Source organism: Stegostoma tigrinum, chromosome 21, assembly GCF_030684315.1.
Source record: "Stegostoma tigrinum isolate sSteTig4 chromosome 21, sSteTig4.hap1, whole genome shotgun sequence".
Classification (NCBI taxonomy): Eukaryota; Metazoa; Chordata; class Chondrichthyes; order Orectolobiformes; family Stegostomatidae; genus Stegostoma; species Stegostoma tigrinum.
This window is the reverse complement of record NC_081374.1, coordinates 19,443,667-19,460,491: the sequence shown is the minus strand read 5'-3', so window position 1 is coordinate 19,460,491 and position 16,825 is coordinate 19,443,667. Positions and strand designations below refer to the sequence as shown.

Genomic DNA, 16,825 nt, shown 5'->3' with positions numbered 1-16,825 from the left:
TTGGAGGCAAATCCATCACTCCCTGAAAGTAGCAATACAAGTGGATAAGGTGGTAGAGCAGGCATACAGCAAGGCTACCTTCATTGGTCAGGGAATTGATTATAAAAGTTGGCAAGTCAAGTTGCAGTTGTATAAAACTTTAGTTAGACCACATTTAGAGTATTGTGTGCAAATCTGGCTGCCACACTATCGGAAGGGAGACTTTGGGAAGGGTGCAGAAGAGGTTTACCAGGGTGTTACCTAGATTGGAGTGCATTAGCTGTAATGAGAGGTTGGACAAATTTAGATAGTTTTTGCAAGAAGATCAGAGGCTGAGGGGCAACCCAATAAGGCACTTTTATATATTCACTTATACGATGTATGCAGTTCTAGCTGGGCCAGCTATTATTGCATGTCTGTAGTTGTCTTGAGAAGGTGATGGTAAGCTGCCTTCTTGAACAGCTGCAGTCCGTGTGCACAGGATGCCGTTAGGGAGTTGGTTCCAGGATTTAGATGCAGCAACAGAGAAGGAACGGTCATATATTTCAAAGTCAGGAGTGGCTTGGAGGGAAACTTGCAGGTGGCAGTTTCTCAGTCCTGTCCTGGTGAAAGGGTGGTTTTGACCTCCCATCGCAGTTGCTAAAATTACGAGAGACATGAATAGGGTGGATATTCAGAGTCTTTATCCCAGGGAGGAAATGTCAAATTCTGGTGAGCATAGGTTTAAAGTGAGAAGGGGAACTTTTAAAGGAGATGGGCTGGGCAATTATTTTTTACACAGATTAGTAGGTGCCTGGAATGCACTGCCAGGGAGATGATAGAAGCAGATACAACAGCAACAGTGAAGACAGACACATGAATAAGCAGGTAATACAGGGCTATGGACCATGTGCAGGCAGATGGAATTTCTTCAGAAAGGCTTGGTGCGGACATAATGAGCAGAGGAGTCTGTTCTTTTGCTGTACTGCTCTATGTAACTGTGAAGGATACATGCCAGAGGATTTCAAAAATAATTGTTTTTTTTTCCACAGATAAAGAAAATAAACTGAGAAGACTTAATTAAGTAAAAACTTGTTGGTATACAAGTGAAACACTCCTGGAACTGAATACCAGTTGGATAGTGTTGGTCAACAGGTTGAAACTTTGTTTCACTGTTTATATTATGGTATTTCTAACTGAGTATATAATGCATATATAATACACAGATAACTGTTTTGTTTATTTTCCTTTTATAATAAACTTGCATATTGTTAAAGAAAATTGCTGGTATGTGCGAAAATATTTTAGTAACCAATCGTCACAGTAACTGTAGGAGTGGCTTGTATCAGGCTATGTAAGGTAACTGGTATCCGAACACACTAAGCAGCCCATGCTGACTTACAAGATAGCAGTCAGAAGCTAAGCAAAACTAAGCAGCCTGCTTACATAGTGAAATACAGTGGTACATTTGAACAGAATTGCTCGAAGGTAAGTAAAAGAACCCTGTGTGTTCCCATCGAGACAGAAACATGACCGATTCCAGCTTTATTAATGAAAAGATGATTGTCCCAGTAAATGAATAACATCAGCTGCTAGATTAATTCCTTAAGCAGCTGTAAGGATAACAGCTAAAGTTATTAGTAGCAAATAGTTGCCTCTTTGAAGTTACCTGCAATATCATTTCCAGCTAGAAATGCACTAATACAGAAGTTGGTTTCAATTTATAACCAGAATATAATATAAGCCTTAAAGAAACATTTAAGCTTATTTGTGAAGGTTAACTAGCCTCAGGAGATGCCTTCTCTTATGCCCTAAACAAGATATATTGCTCAGAACCCATAAATTATAAAATGCTAACAGTAGAAGTAGTCGTGTAACATTACACTTTATAATTAACTTTGTAACGGAAGTTAACCTCATGGCAATTAGTTAAAACTATCTGACTTTTTATTTTTACATTATGTAATAGTGACCAAGGGAAAATAAAAGGAGTAACTGAATTTGATAAAAGACAGCACCAAAATTTGACCTGTCCTTACAGATAAACAAGCCTGAGAAAGACGAAGGAGTATAGTCTTTAAACTTTTGGAATGCAAATGAATAAGATACACAGAAAGATCCTACGGCTGAGAGATTACAATGTCTAGCTCACACCATGAAATCATGGCAATCCAGTGTAGTCCACAGAAGTGCCCATTATTGATTAGATGTCCCACAAGATTGGGTGTTGGATTAATGGAAAGGGCAGTGAATACATTGTGTTCGATTATCATAATGCAAAATGTATAAAAATGCTGTATTTCTTTGTAAAAGCAGAGGGCATGTCATTGATATATCTTCCAAAGCCAGATTCGGGGAAGAATCCTTTGGCCTTCTCCCTATATAAACCGATTTCTGCTTGAATAAATATCTTCCACTTGCCTGAATCCTGCCTGCCTCCTGAGTCTTTGTTCCCGGTTAGAAAATAGGGTCCCACAGTAACCAATTGCAAAGGTAAACGCATGGTCTTTCAAGCCAGGTTTCATTCTGGGATCTTACTTATCCAGTATGACCATCTGTCTGTATCATAATGTTTTCTTAGCACTTTGTTGGTGCAAATGCCACATGCCATTTATCAATCTATTCTTGAAAATTGCTCAAAAACTTACTCTGCTACAAGCGCAGGCTGCTTTTTTTTATCTGAAAAGTGGTAAATTTGAACTGAACATTTTACAATTATCAGCAATTTCTTCTTATCCTCTCATGATGGGTTGGTCATTAATGAAGTAGATGAAGGTGATTTGAGACTAAGCCCTGAGGAACTCTTGCAGAAATACCCTGGGCTAAAATGCAACAACCAAAATATGTCATTCATTATGCCAGGTATAATTCTGCCAAATGATACCTTCATGTCGAGGGCACTAAATTGCAATTTATGGCTAGAATTCAACATATTTTTCCATGTTTGGCTGTTGTGTTTGGAACAGAGTGGTGCTTTCAAAGTCAAGCTGAGAATCTGTGAGAAGGCGTACAAATTCCTCTCTGTCTATGCATGACCACACATTCCAACTCATACATCTGCTACTTATATTACAACGATATACTTCCTTATAGTTCCATCAACAAATCCTCTACATTCATTCAAAACATCTCATTACTTCCAATAGGCCTTTACTTCTCATCCTTGCAGGAGAAACCACAGGAGAATACTTGGTAGAATGTTTATAGTGGAGTTCCACAAGTGTCAGTCTAACATATCTGCTTTTCATGATACATATTATTAGTTTGGTATACCTGCCTTTATTGGTCAGTGCATTGTGTACAGGAGTAGGGAGGTCACATGCAGCAGTACTGCCATTGGTTAAGCCACTTTTGAATTACTATGTGCAGTTCAAGTCTATCCACTATAGGAAAGATGTTGTGAAACTTGAAAGGGTTCAGAAAAGATTTACAAGGATGCTGCCAGGGTTGGAGGGTTTGAGCTATAAAGTGAGGCTAAATAAGCTGGAGTTATTTTCCCTGCAGTGCTGGTGGCTGAGGGTGACCTTATAGAGGTTTATAAAATCATGAGAGGATGGATAGTCAAGGTCTTTTGCCCGGGGTAGGGGAGTCTAAGATGAGAGGGCAAGGGTTTAAGGTGAGAGAGGAAAAATTTAAAAGGAACTTAAGGGCAGATTTTTCATGCAGAGAGTGGTAGGTGTATGGAATGAACAGTCAGAGGAACAATGGAAGCTGGTACAATATTTAAAAGACACCTGGATGGGTATATATGAATGGGAACGGTTTGGAGGGATACGGGCCAAATGCTGGCAAATGGGGCTAGATTAATTTAGGATATCTAGTCGGCATGAACAAGTTGGACTGAAAGCCTGTTTTCCATGCTGGACACCAATATGAACTAGGTGTTAGAGTAAAAGACACAATTTCAAAATGTATGGATGGCATGAAACATGAAAGCATTCTGAACGATGAGGAGGATAGTGTAGAACTTCATAGTGACGTATCAAAGTTGGTAAAATGGGCCAGCAAGCAGCAGTTAAAATTTAATAGAGAGAAATGTGTAGTGATTCATTTTGGGAGGAAGAACACAGATAAAATAACTGGCACAATTCTAAGGGGTGCAGAGCTGGTGAACCTTTGTGTTAAAGAACACAAATTATCTAAGGTAACAAGAAAGTTAACAATGTTCAATAAAGCATTATAAGAATATATGACTTGGAAGCAGCAAGTTAACATGCACCACCATTCAATAAAATTACAGCTGATCTGATTGTAATCCCAAATCCATTCGCCCAACTGTCTTTGATGTCATTTCAAACCTTAAAAAGAATCCATCTGCCTTCGCAATAAAAATATTCAAAGATTCTGCTTCCATCGCCTCTTCAGGAAGATAATTCCAAAGACCCTGACTTGCTAACAGAAAAGAAACTAAATTTACCTATTCTCTATGAATCATAACGTTCTAACAGCGACTGCTCGTTCAGGATTCTGCAATAAGATGAAACATCCTCTCCCCATTTACCTTGTCAAGAGCTCTCACGATCATATATGTTAAAATCAAACCATCTCTTAATCTTGTAATTCCAAAGCATACAAGCCAACCCTGTCCAAAATTCCCCATAAAACCCACCCCCACGAAGAGATAACACGTTGTAGAGCTGGATGAACACAGCAGGCCAAGCAGCATCAGTGGAGCGGGAAAGCTGACGTTTCGAGTCTAGACCTGAAACGTCAGTCTTCCTGCTTCTCTACATCTTGTTATCTCAGAGCATCCAGGATCTGCAGTTCCCACTATCTCTGAAACAATTTTCCCACCCATCACATTCCAGGTACTAGCCTAGTAAGCCGATGCTCCCTTTGCTACTTTCTCAGGGTGTAACTTACACTCTAAACTGTCTGTGTCGCACGTCCCATTGCCCGATTGATACCTGAATACACCCCGTTATACAGAGCTGGTAATTTAGCAGAAAATCTATGAAATACCTTCCCGGTTGAGGCCGACCCTAATGAGTGATTTTGAGAAATGATTCTGCGTCGAGAATGTTCCTTGAGAAAAGTAACCCAAACAGTGAGCCCACTTTTCCTACCTTCTCTCAGATTAGTTCCAACTGGACGGAATGTAATATATTTAAAACCAGACACTAACTGCACAAGTGCGTTTACAAAATGTTTTCATAATATCATGTTCACGTTGAGGTCCTTAAGTACACTGGGGACTGTCTGAGTGTTGTTCACTTGAACAAGAAAACTCCCACGCACTTCTGCCAATCGTTTGTTTGAGGACTGGCTCCACAGCCAGCACAGGGGCTTGGGTTTGTCTTAGCAGCTTGAGTTCCTGGAAAAGACAGAACAACAGGATTGGAGTCTAATCATTTTCAGGAAGGAACTTCCGAATCTCCGTCAGTATTTTGACAGGTTATGAAATGTCGGAGCGGCTGGTCCTCGGTCTCCTGGTCATCTGGGTGGCCCGGGTAACGGGTAAGCAGCGTCCAGGCTCCTCGTTGCTGCTTCAGGCCTGTGTCATGTCTGTCATGAACCATCCCCGCGGCTCTGGAACTAGCAGCAGAGATAATGAAATAAAGTCACTGCCGTGGCTTCAGTTTTTACACACTGTTTATTAATCAGAGCTGCATGCATTGTACCAGGGTTGTCCGCATTGTTTTCATGTGTATCTGATCGACTTGCTTAGTGAGACTCATTTTACACTGGAGTTGTAATCGTTGAAACACAAGATTTAATTTTATCACATCAGTCTTTGCTCTAACTTGCAGAGTAACTCGACAGTTCTTAAATGCCTGCAGTCTCTCTCGCTGATCTAAAATCTGCTTTGCAAGCGCAAGAAGGTAAATAAGTTTGTACTACCCCTTGGCTGGGTGAATTGAAGTTGAGGCTGTTCATCCTGGTCCCAAAATTTCTGCATCTTGCGGCTGATTGTTGTCTCCTGAACGTGAGAGGCCTCTGATTTTAGTGGCCGTTTCAAACATTTATCCGGATCATTCCCAAGTCCAGTGACTTGCTATCTCTTCGTAACAGCCGTTTGATGTAACAATGTAATCAACATATTTCACTTACACCATGCGAATTGAATTTGGGACAGTATTGGATGTTGTCATTTCTCTATTAAGTGAGCCGTCCTTAGGAGCCAGGCTGTCTCAGAATGGTTGTACTGAACCTCCGATCTATTGGAGGTTCCTCAGACCCTGGTCACCAGACCCGAAACGTTAACTTTTTTTCCTTCACAGATGCTGCCAGAACTGCTGAAGTCTTTGTTTTTGTTCAATCCATTGAGCGGGATTATCTCATTAACGCGTGTTCAATCGTCAATGCCGCAAGGTTTCAGGTGGAGCAATAGGTAACGTTCAGTACATTCTGAGACAGCCTGGCTCCTAAGGACGGCTCAATTAATAGAGAAATTACAATATCCAATACTATCCTCTGATGCTGCCTGGCCTGCTGTGTTCCTCCAGCTCCACACTGTGTTATCTGTGACTCCAGCATCAGCAGTTCTTACTATCTCTGATGCTGCTCAGTTGCCCAGTTCTCCGAGCATGCTGTCCAGTTGGCCAGTGTTGCTTTTAGTGCCCCAAGGGACAGTCCACCACCTACAGGGTGATCCTGAGTAGTTGGTTCGCGGTATCTTGCGAGTTCACATCATCAAGACTGTGGTATTCACTAGTAATCGGCTTTCTAACCAATTGAAACTCCAACAGGGGGCAGTTAGCAAGCTGTTTTCAGGGTTTTGGCCTTTCTGCTTATACGTTTTGTGTCACTATACCTCCTGTTTCACACTACACCTGAGGAAGGGGCAGAGCTCAGAAAGCTAGCTTTTTCAAATAAACCCGTTGGACTGGTGTCATGTGATTTTTGTTCTTGCCCAGCCCAGTCCGACGCGGACACCTCCACATCATGTGGCGTTCTCAGTTTAAGAAGTTCAATGACGCATCATTGGTAACTGCCATGTTGTGGAATGTGGGGTGGAGTAAAGTCACTCTCAGATAGGAATCTGAGGAAATCCCATTTAAAATGAATTTAACTAAACCTAAAACTGAGTCTTGAAGGACTTTGCTTATGATCCTTGTCGCATGTGCAAAGGGAAGTATCACTACATTTTTAAAATCTTTGTTTATGCTACCTTAAGTTTATTGCTTCGATTGAATACAGTCTGTTAAGCCATGTTAAAATTTATTTTAATTTTGGTTTGATTGTTGACGTGAAGAATTTTTTTAGAAAAGCTTGCTCATTGGATTCTTCCGTTGGTGTTGCTTGGTTATGTTATGTGAATGCTCACCATTTGGATCATAATGCACTGCATACCTGATGTAGAGGAACTAAATTTTAGTAGAAAAAAAAATTTAATAATGAATGGCAAAGCTGAAGCAGAAACAGATTTGAAATGGATTAGGAAATCAAAAAATTGAAAGCACCAAAATTAATAAAATTAGAACCACATGAAAGTGGGGGTGGGGAAACAAAAATCTTTTTTATGGGAGATCATTCCAGATTTAAGCTGTTAATTAAAGTCTCATGATTTGAAGAGAGATTTAATTGATGACTATTGAATCTCTTCGTGCTCTTAAGGTGACTGTGTCAAGCCTCCACAGCTGGCTAATGGTGCTCTATCTAACCAATTCCTTGCTCGGACCTCATTTCCTGTCGGAACCGTCGTCACTTATAAATGTCTCCCAGGTTATACGTTTGCGGAAGGATCTTCAAGATCCATTACTTGTCGGGCAGATTCGACCTGGTCTCCTTTACGGGCCAGATGTGAACGTACGTAATCAGAATAATTTCTTCTCTCTCTTTTCACTTCACTCCCCATGTTATTTCCCTGCCCCTTCCTGTGCCATCCAGGAGGAAATATTTGACAGGAATGGTATTCCAAGAATGTAGACTCCTTGTTCTTGATCTAGTGTCATCCAAATCTGAAGAATGATTGCTTCAAATTTGCCTATCCTGTTGGCTAAGCACAGCCCCGTATTTGGGAGTTTTCAACCTTGTTTTTGTTTTCAAAGTTATGGCTGAGCAAATATAAACTTGATAATTAGAGCGGCATGATAGTCTGGAAAACTGCATTGTCTTATTTGAAATTTGCAAATGAAAGGTTTATTGGAAATTTGTGAAATTTCTGCATTTTTCCAATTTTCTTCTCTGTAGCAAGAGACTGTGATAATCCAGGAGAGATTCTGAATGGGTATTTTGAGGCCGATGCTACCACACTGGGGAGTAAAGCTGTGTTTCATTGTGACATTGGGTGAGTATTCAGTATACAGATGCTTCAAAGAAACTTATTTGATTTTTATTGACAACTTGTGTTCCTTTAATTTCTTCTTAGGTGTGGTTATGGCATTTTGATGCTGTTACTATAATTTGTCTACAATTTACCAACAACTTGCCTCCAGTCTATGAAGGTGGCAGTTAGTTCTTTGAATCAAATTTCAAAAAATCTATTTTTATTGTGGTGAGTATTGGACCCAAGGTTTCATGAATGAATGTCAGTTTATACTACTCCAAGGTTACGTTTCCTGTTCTGGGCCTGAGGTTAACGTACATTGCAAATCTGGTCCAGTACCCACTATAATAATGGGTGATTTTTGTTTTCTCTCAATACTGCTGTTGCTCATCTGAATTAGGCTTCAAATTCAATGGCTAACTTGGAGCAGCTTTGTGGATTTATGATCTCAAATATATTGGTTGCCTGCCAGGTGCTGCATTCTGGCCATTTGCAGCTGTGAACTTGCTGTTTGACTATAGTCTGAATCCCTTTAAGATAACAATGAAGAGAAAGCATTTAATTTCAGTGTGGAAGCATGTTGTAGGTTGCAGGGAGACTTGGATGAACTGCAGAATTGGGCTGAAAGGTGGCAAATGGAGTTCAATGTGGATAAATGTGAGGTGATTCGCTTTGGGCAGAATACTAGGTCAGTGGAAAGATTCTTGGTAGTGTGGATGTGCAGAGGGACCTTGGTGTCCATGTACATAGATCCCTGAAAGTTGCCACCCAGGTTGATAGTGCTGTTAAGAAGGCTTACGGTGTGTTAGGTTTTATTGGTAGAGGGATTGAGTTCTGGAGCCGTGAAGTCATCTGCAACTGTACAAAACGCTAGTGCGGCCTCGTTTGGAATGTTGCACGCAGTTCTGGTCACCCCATTACAGGGAAGGATGTGGAAGCATTGGAAAAGGTGCAGAGGAGATTTACCAGGATGTTGCCTTGTCTGGAGCGCAGGCTCTATGAAGAAAGGCTGAGGGACTTGGGTCTGTTCTCATTGGAGAGAAGGAGGCTAAGAGGGGATTTAATAGAGACATACAAGGTGATCAGCGGAATATATAGGGTGGACAGTGAGAGTCTTTTTCTGAGGATGACGACTTCAGCTTGTACTAGGGGGCATAGCTACAAATTGAGGGGTGATAGATTTAAGACAGATGTCAGAGGCAGGTTCTTTACTCGGAGTGGTAAAGGTATGGAACGCCCTGCCTGCCAATGTAGTTAACTCAGCCACATTAGGGGCATTTAAACAGTCCTTGGATAAGCATACGGATAATGATGGAGTAGTGTAGGGGGGAGGGGCTTAGATTAGTTCACAGGTCGGCGCAACATCGAGGGCCAAAGGGCCTGTTCTGTGCTGTATTGTTCTAGTTCTAGTTGATCACAAGATTCATAATCAGTTTTTTAAACTGCTGCTTTTATACAAAGCCAGCAGTATGCACAAATTACATCAATATCAATGGGACCGATTAGTGTAGAGGTAACAGTATTGTCCAACTGTCCCCAACCTGGATCAATGCTCTGGAGACGAGCTTCAATTCCATAATGGCAACTAGGTAGTTTTAAATTCAATTTATTTAAAACTGGAATTAAATATTAATAAAATGTAATGTTTAGATTTGGCAAACATTTAGAGAGGTTGAGCTTTTAAGTGATTTTCAAGTAGTTTATTGGTATATAACAGTTTAAGTATGATGCATAAAATAAATAAACAGCCTGTGACTGGCAGGAGTAGCTTTACCAATTCTTAAGGATGGGAATGGGTTTCTGCAGCTGGAGGTAACAATATCTTGACTGTTCTGAGGAAGGGTCACTGGACCTGAAACATTAACTCTGTATTTTCCTTCACAGATGCTGCCAGACCTGCTGAGCTTTTACAGCAACTTTTGTTTTTGTTCTTGACTGCTCTGTTCGCTGTTCTCTCTATCTTCCTGAGCTGGCATGAAACTCTGTTTTCTGCCAGAGGAAGACTGCCCAATTCCACATCAAGCAATAGACCATAAGAAATAGGAATAGGATTAGGCTGTTTGGTCCCTTGAGCCTACTTTGCCGTTCAGTAGGATCATGGTTGATCCTTTATACAGCTTTTCTTGGAAATGTCTCTGTTTGGGCAGTATTATTGCTTCCCTTCAATCTCTGGTTACTGGGAACTGTTTGTGTCTTTTCCTGAGTGTTGGTGTGGACAAAAATCCTTGCTGTCTACTGGGTAATCTCTGACTACCTGCCAATTTTGTGCTGGAATTTTGTTGCATCATAAGAAGCATTAGTACGGACTTCCCCATGCAAGATGGAAATTCATTTACTGACATAACTGGAGTTTTTAAAATGACTGATTTTTAGCAAATAAGTTGCTTCCTGCCTTTCCGAACCCTGTCTAACAAGTGCAAAGCACAGTTTGGGAATGTGAAACCATATTTGTTGTTGGCTTAGAGGAATGAGGTGGAGCAACACTCGTGTTTGACAGCATCCAAAGCAAAGCAAACCACTTGTTTGACATCACCCCAGCAACCACCTTCCACATTCACTCCTTGCTTCATTAGAACACAGTGGCAGCAGTGTGTATTGTCTGCAAGATGTGTTTCAACAGATTGTCACACCTTCTTTTAACAGCACTTTCAAAAACCTCAACCTTACAAGATTGGATACAAGGTACATCGGTACATCTCCTGGAAGTTCCACGCAAAGTCTCTCAGAATTCTGATCTGGAAGTACATTCTTTTTTAACTGTTGCTGGGTGAAAACTAGCCACCATATGGACTGCAGTGATTCAAAAATCAACTCACCCCCACCACCTCAAGGGCAAGTAGAAATGGGCAGGAATTTCTGGCTTAGCCAGTTACGCACATCTGTGAAAAGATCTGTGACAAAAACTGTACAAGGCTGCTTCTCTCCTTGTACAGCAACAATGAACTCTTCTGATATTTAATAGTTCATCTTGTAACACAATACAATAAAAGGACACAAGACCAGAGTGCTGAAATTATTTTGATAATTTGTACTTCAGCATGATCTTAATCCTCATCGCTGAACACTTTGCATAATGAGTGATTTCCGTTTTCACTCTTTCAGTTTTCAGATTGTTGGTCGAAACTACCGCGTATGCGAGGCTAGTGGATGGACTGGCCAGGTCCCAACATGTGAAAGTAAGTGACGATTCTGTGTTTTAAGTTTGGCTTGTTTTGATATCAATCCACTTTTAAAGTGAATTGGCAGTGTGTGTAGTTGGCAAGGAGTTGCAATGCCGATTGTTAGATAATGTGCCGAAAAGAGTAGAAAAGTAGTGACCAAGCCAAAGCTTTCTGCATGGATTTGTGAACCACTGTATCACAAATGTCTGTTGGCTGGCATGTTAGACAGCCTGTCATATTTTATGCAAGAGACTAGTTTATTGTTTGAAGAGTGATGCAGAGTAACCTGTGACTCAGTTGAAACCATTTGTCTTTAAATGGGGATAACAAAGTGTGAAGCTGGCTAAACACAGCAGGCCAAGCAGCATCTCAGCTCCTGTGCTCCTGAGATGCTGCTTGGCCTGCTGTGTTCATCCAGCTTCACACTTTGTTATCTTGGATTCTCCAGCATCTGCAGTTCCCATTATCTCTGTCTCTAAATGGGGCACTGCTTTCAAGGGTGACATCAGGACTGGGGGAAACGCACGTGCTCCTCAATGCAGCAATAAATGTACAGAATTCTTCCTCAGCTGGATAGGGCTTTATGACTACACACGGCACTTCATTTCAGTATAATGAAGCAATAACCTGAGTCTAATGAAATCATAGCACGTACTATCTTGAATGCTTGAGCAAAGAGAGGCCAAGAGTCGGATGACTTGACACTTGAGCATGTTGAAAGATAACCGCATCTTGATTGATTCAAAGCATCTGAACTCATCCAACGGGAAAATTCTTCTAAGAAAGCCATAGATAAGCTGTGAAGAATTAATGCACAATTTTGAAATTCCTGACTTCTCTCCCTGCCTCCTTTTTATGTTCTTTAATTGCGAACCTGTTCAGTGATAGACTTTCACGGTAAGCAATAAGAAAAATAATACTGGTCAATCAAACCAGGCTTCACTCCGGAAACTGTCACCCAGTATTACCATCAGATGGTGTGATAACGAATCTAACGCACCATTCCAGCGTCAGGTTTTTTTTAACAAAAAGATCCATAAGTGCACTTGCATACAACTGAAGGTTGTTTTCCTTCCACTCACTAAATCATCAGTGATTTTTTTTCATCTGTTAACTACCACCCTGAAATCACCCATGTTTCCGTTTGAATAATTCATTTGCATTGCCCTTAATGTGCTTGGCAAACCATCAAAGATGAGGGTGAGGTGGGGGAAGGGAAGTTAAATGAAAATGGAGTTTGGAAGGGGAGTTAAAGCACTGTACCCCCTGTGATGCCCATCTGTCTTGCTAAAGGAGTATTGATGGACAGTGCATGCTTCCTCTACAACAACTTCTGGCCCTGAGTCAGCCTACTTTTGCCTTGAGACATCTGGACCATTGCCTTCCAATGGCAGGGGGAACCTGTACAAAGAAAGATGGGTTGCGCCTAAACCTGAGGGGTACTTCAATACTTGCAGAGAGGTTTGCTAGTGCCACTTGAGGGTTTAAATTAGTGTGATGGGTGTTGGGAACAGGAACGGTAGGTCAGCAAGTGCAGTTAATAAGACAAAGGTAGAGGTAAGGCATGGCCACATTAATGAAAACTATGGGACTGGCAGTCTAAGTTGTATATACTTCCCTGCCAGGATCATAATAGGTAAGGCAGCAGATGAGCTACAAGCCTGGATTAGCACATGGAACTCTGATGTAACTTGAGAGAAGAGCAAGACTGGCAGTTCTACATTGTGGGGGTTTAGATGTTTCACGTGTAATAGGGAGGGATGCAAAAGAGTGGAGGAGTTGGATTACCGATTGAGGAGAATGTCACAGTTGTACTAAAAGAGAATATCTTTGGAGGGCTAGTCCAGCAAGGCCATATGGGTAAAATTTGGAAATAAGAAAGGTGCAGTCATTGAGTGGGCAATAGAGGAACAGATATGTAAGCAAATCATGGAAAGATGTAAAACAACAGGGCTTTTGTAGTGGGTGGTTTTAACTTCCCCAACATTGACTAGGACTTCCTTAGTTCCAGGAGATTAAATGGTGTATCTGGAAGGGTTTCTTGAAACAGTACGGTGTCCAACTAAGTACTGGGCCATACAATACCTTGTACTAGGGAATAAGCCCGGCCAGGTCATTGAAGTTTCAGTGGGGGAGCATTTTGGTAACAGTGATCATAATTCCATAATCTTTAAGATAAGTTATGGATAGGGATAAGACTGGTCATCAGGTGGAAGTGTGGAAACAAGCCCTTTGGCCCAGCAAGTCCACACTGACCCTCCAGAGTATACCCTGCCCCCAGACCAATCCCCCTATAACCCACCTAATCTACACATTCCTTACTACTATGGGCAATTTAACATGGCCAATCCACTTACCCTGCACATCTTTGGACTGTGGGAGGAAACTGGAGCACCTGGAGGAAACACACGCAGACACAAGGAAAATGTGCAAACTTCACAAAGACAGTTGCCTGAGGGTGGAATTGAATCCAGTTCCCTGGCTTTGAGGCAGCAGTGCTAACCAGTAAGCCACAGTACTGATGTACTTGATTGACTGTCATCCATCAAGGTAAACTTGTGATCAAACAGTGTCTTTAGAGTATTCAATACTTTTGACTTTCTCTAACTGTCACGTGTGATGATCTTCCACCTTTCAAGAATGGGAAATAGTGACAAGGCAAGAGAATGGCATCTCATGTACAAGGGTGTGTAAGCAATTTTCTGCCAGCTGCTGTCAGCTATCTGCTGTGAGGAGCTTTGCTTTGTGGCTGTTGTGCCATTACACTGCTGGTGAGGGACAAGCATGGAATACCAACACATGTCTGGTTGCACACCAGCCTTTCAAACTGCACAGGCAGAAGGGATGCTGTTCTTTATGTAGATATCTGAAGTAGTGAGTTGTTCTACAGAACGTGTAACCACTCGGACCACACTGGTAATACTGTGAGTAGTTTTGGGCACCGAAGGAAGGATTTAAGATGGATAGATAGGTCTTTGATTAGTAAGGAGATCAAAGGTTATGGGGAGAAACCAGGAGAATGATTAGTAAGGAGATCAAAGGTTATGGGGAGAAACCAGGAGAATGATTAGTAAGGAGATCAAAGGTTATGGGGAGAAACCAGGAGAATGGGTATGAGAAATAGTCTTTGAAATAACACCATCATCTCTTCATACATAATTTACCAAGGCTACTGGTGGATTGATGACAAGATTTTTCTGTCAGGTACAATGGGCTCTCACCTAAAGCTGTGGTTGCATTCCTGAAAGTTGTGACTTGAAGTGAATACCAACTTCCCTTGGGAAGCTACTACATTATAGCCAGAGTAAGGTTCATGTGGAAATTTCTTGTCCAGAAAATCCCAATGTACAAGTTGAATGACTGTATAGTCTCCAACAATATACTTATTAATTATACCAATTAGTCAAGGTAAAACTGATTCATATTTGTTACAAAATATGAAATATTGCATTTGAGATGGCTGCAGCAGCCACACGCTCGTTAAAGTAGCTTCCTTGATTGTGTCGGGCGCCGCCTCTTCCTCCCCAGAGGAGCTCGAACAGTTCATCCACTTCACCAAAACCTTCCACCCTAACCTACAGTTCACCTGGGCCATCCCCAGCACATCCCTCACCTTCCTGGATCTCTCAGTCTCCATCTCAGGCAACCAGCTTGTAACTGATGTCCATTTCAAGCCCACCAACTCCCACAGCTACCTAGAATACACCTCCTCCTGCAAAAATTCCATCCCCTATTCCCAATTCCTCCGCCTCCGCCGCATCTGCTCCCACGATGAGGCATTCCACTCCCATACATCCCAGATAACTATTTCCCAGGGCAGAAATGGCTAGCACGAGGGGTCATAGTTTTAAGCTGGTTGGTGGAAAGTATAGAGGGGATGTCAGATGCAGGTTCTTTACGCAGAGAGTTGTGGGAGCATGGAATGCGTTGCCAGCAGCAGTTGTGGAAGCAAGGTTATTGGGGTCATTTAAGAGACTGCTGGACATGTATATGGTCACAGAAATTTGAGGGTGCATACATGAGGATCAATGGTCGGCACAACATTGTGGGCTGAAGGGCCTGTTCTGTGCTGTACTGTTCTATGTTCTATGTCACAAGTTCTTCAAGGACCGCAACGTCCCCCCCACAGTGGTCGAGGACGCCCTTGACCATGTCTCCCGCATTTCCCGCAACATATCCCTCTCACCCCGCCCCCGCCACAACTGCCCTAAAGAGGATTCCCCTCGTTCTCACACACCACCCCACCAACCTCCGGATACAACGCATCATCCTCCGACACTTCCGCCATCTACAATCCGACCCCACCCCTGTCTGCTTTCCGGAGAGACCACTCTCTCCATGACTCCCTTGTTCGCTCCACACTGCCCTCCACACCCAGCACCTTCCCCTGCAAATGCTACACTTGCCCCCACACCTCCTCTCTCACCCCTATCCCAGGCCCCAAGATGACTTTCCACATTAAGCAGAGGTTCACCTGCACATCCGCCAATGTGGTATACTGTATCCACTGTACCCAGTGTGGCTTCCTCTACATTGGGGAAACCAAGCGGAGGCTTGGGGACCGCTTTGCAGAACACCTCTGCTCGGTTCGCAATAAACAACTGCACCTCCCAGTCGCAAACCATTTCCACTCCCCCTCCCATTCTTTAGATGACATACCCATCATGGGCCTCCTGCAGTGCCACAATGATGCCACCCGAAGGTTGCAGGAACAGCAACTCAAATTCCGCTTGGGAACCCTGCAGCCCAATGGTATCAATGTGGACTTCACCAGCTTCAAAATCTCCCCTTCCCCCTCCGCATCCCTAAACCAGCCCAGTTTGTCTCTTCTCCCCCCCCCCCCCCCCACTGCACCACACAACCAGCCCAGCTCTTCCCCTCCACCCACTGCATCCCAAAACCAGTCCAACCTGTCTCTGCCTCCCTAACCTGTTCTTCCTCTCACCCATTCCTTCCTCGCACCCCAAGCCGCACCTCCATCTCCTACCTACTAACCTCATTGCACCTCCTCGACCTGTCCCTCTTCCCTGGACTGACCTATCCCCTCCCTACCTTCCCACCTATACTCTCCTCTCCACCTATCTTCTTTTCTCTCCATCTTTGGCCTGCCTCCCCCTCTCTCCCTATTTATTCCAGAACCCTCATCCCATCCCCCTCTCTGAAGAAGGGTCTAGAGCACAAAAGCTGATGTTTCGGGCCCTGAGATGCTGCTGGGCCTGCTGTGTTCATCCAGCCTCACATTTCATCATCTTCCTTGATTGTGTGTTAGTTTGTTAGTGAATACAATATGCTTTCCAAAAATGCTATCAAAACTAAACCTGACTGTCCAGGACATTCCACAGATTTCTCATTAACAGCAGATATATTTTGCTATTATTGTGCCATAATTACTGGGGTGCCAGTGTAGGCAAGTTAATCCTATTCCCAACACTTGCGTTAAAACTGAGAAGGATGGGTAGAAATGTTACTGCAGCAATTTTCCAAAGCAAAATTTAAA

At 42.6% G+C, this 16,825-nt stretch overlaps 1 protein-coding gene across 1 annotated transcript in view; it reads left to right on the top strand.

Annotated features, from left to right (window-relative positions):
- The first annotated feature begins 5,180 nt into the window (after positions 1-5,180).
- LOC125462679 (C4b-binding protein alpha chain-like) overlaps positions 5,181-16,825 on the top strand; it is a 29,977-nt gene continuing 18,332 nt past the window's right edge. Inside the window, exons 1-4 of the mRNA XM_059653401.1 lie at positions 5,181-5,415; positions 7,516-7,707; positions 8,092-8,188; positions 11,270-11,343. Of these exons, the coding sequence (XP_059509384.1) occupies positions 5,361-5,415; positions 7,516-7,707; positions 8,092-8,188; positions 11,270-11,343 (418 nt within the window). The 5' untranslated portion in view covers positions 5,181-5,360. The remainder of the gene's footprint in view (positions 5,416-7,515; positions 7,708-8,091; positions 8,189-11,269; positions 11,344-16,825) is intronic.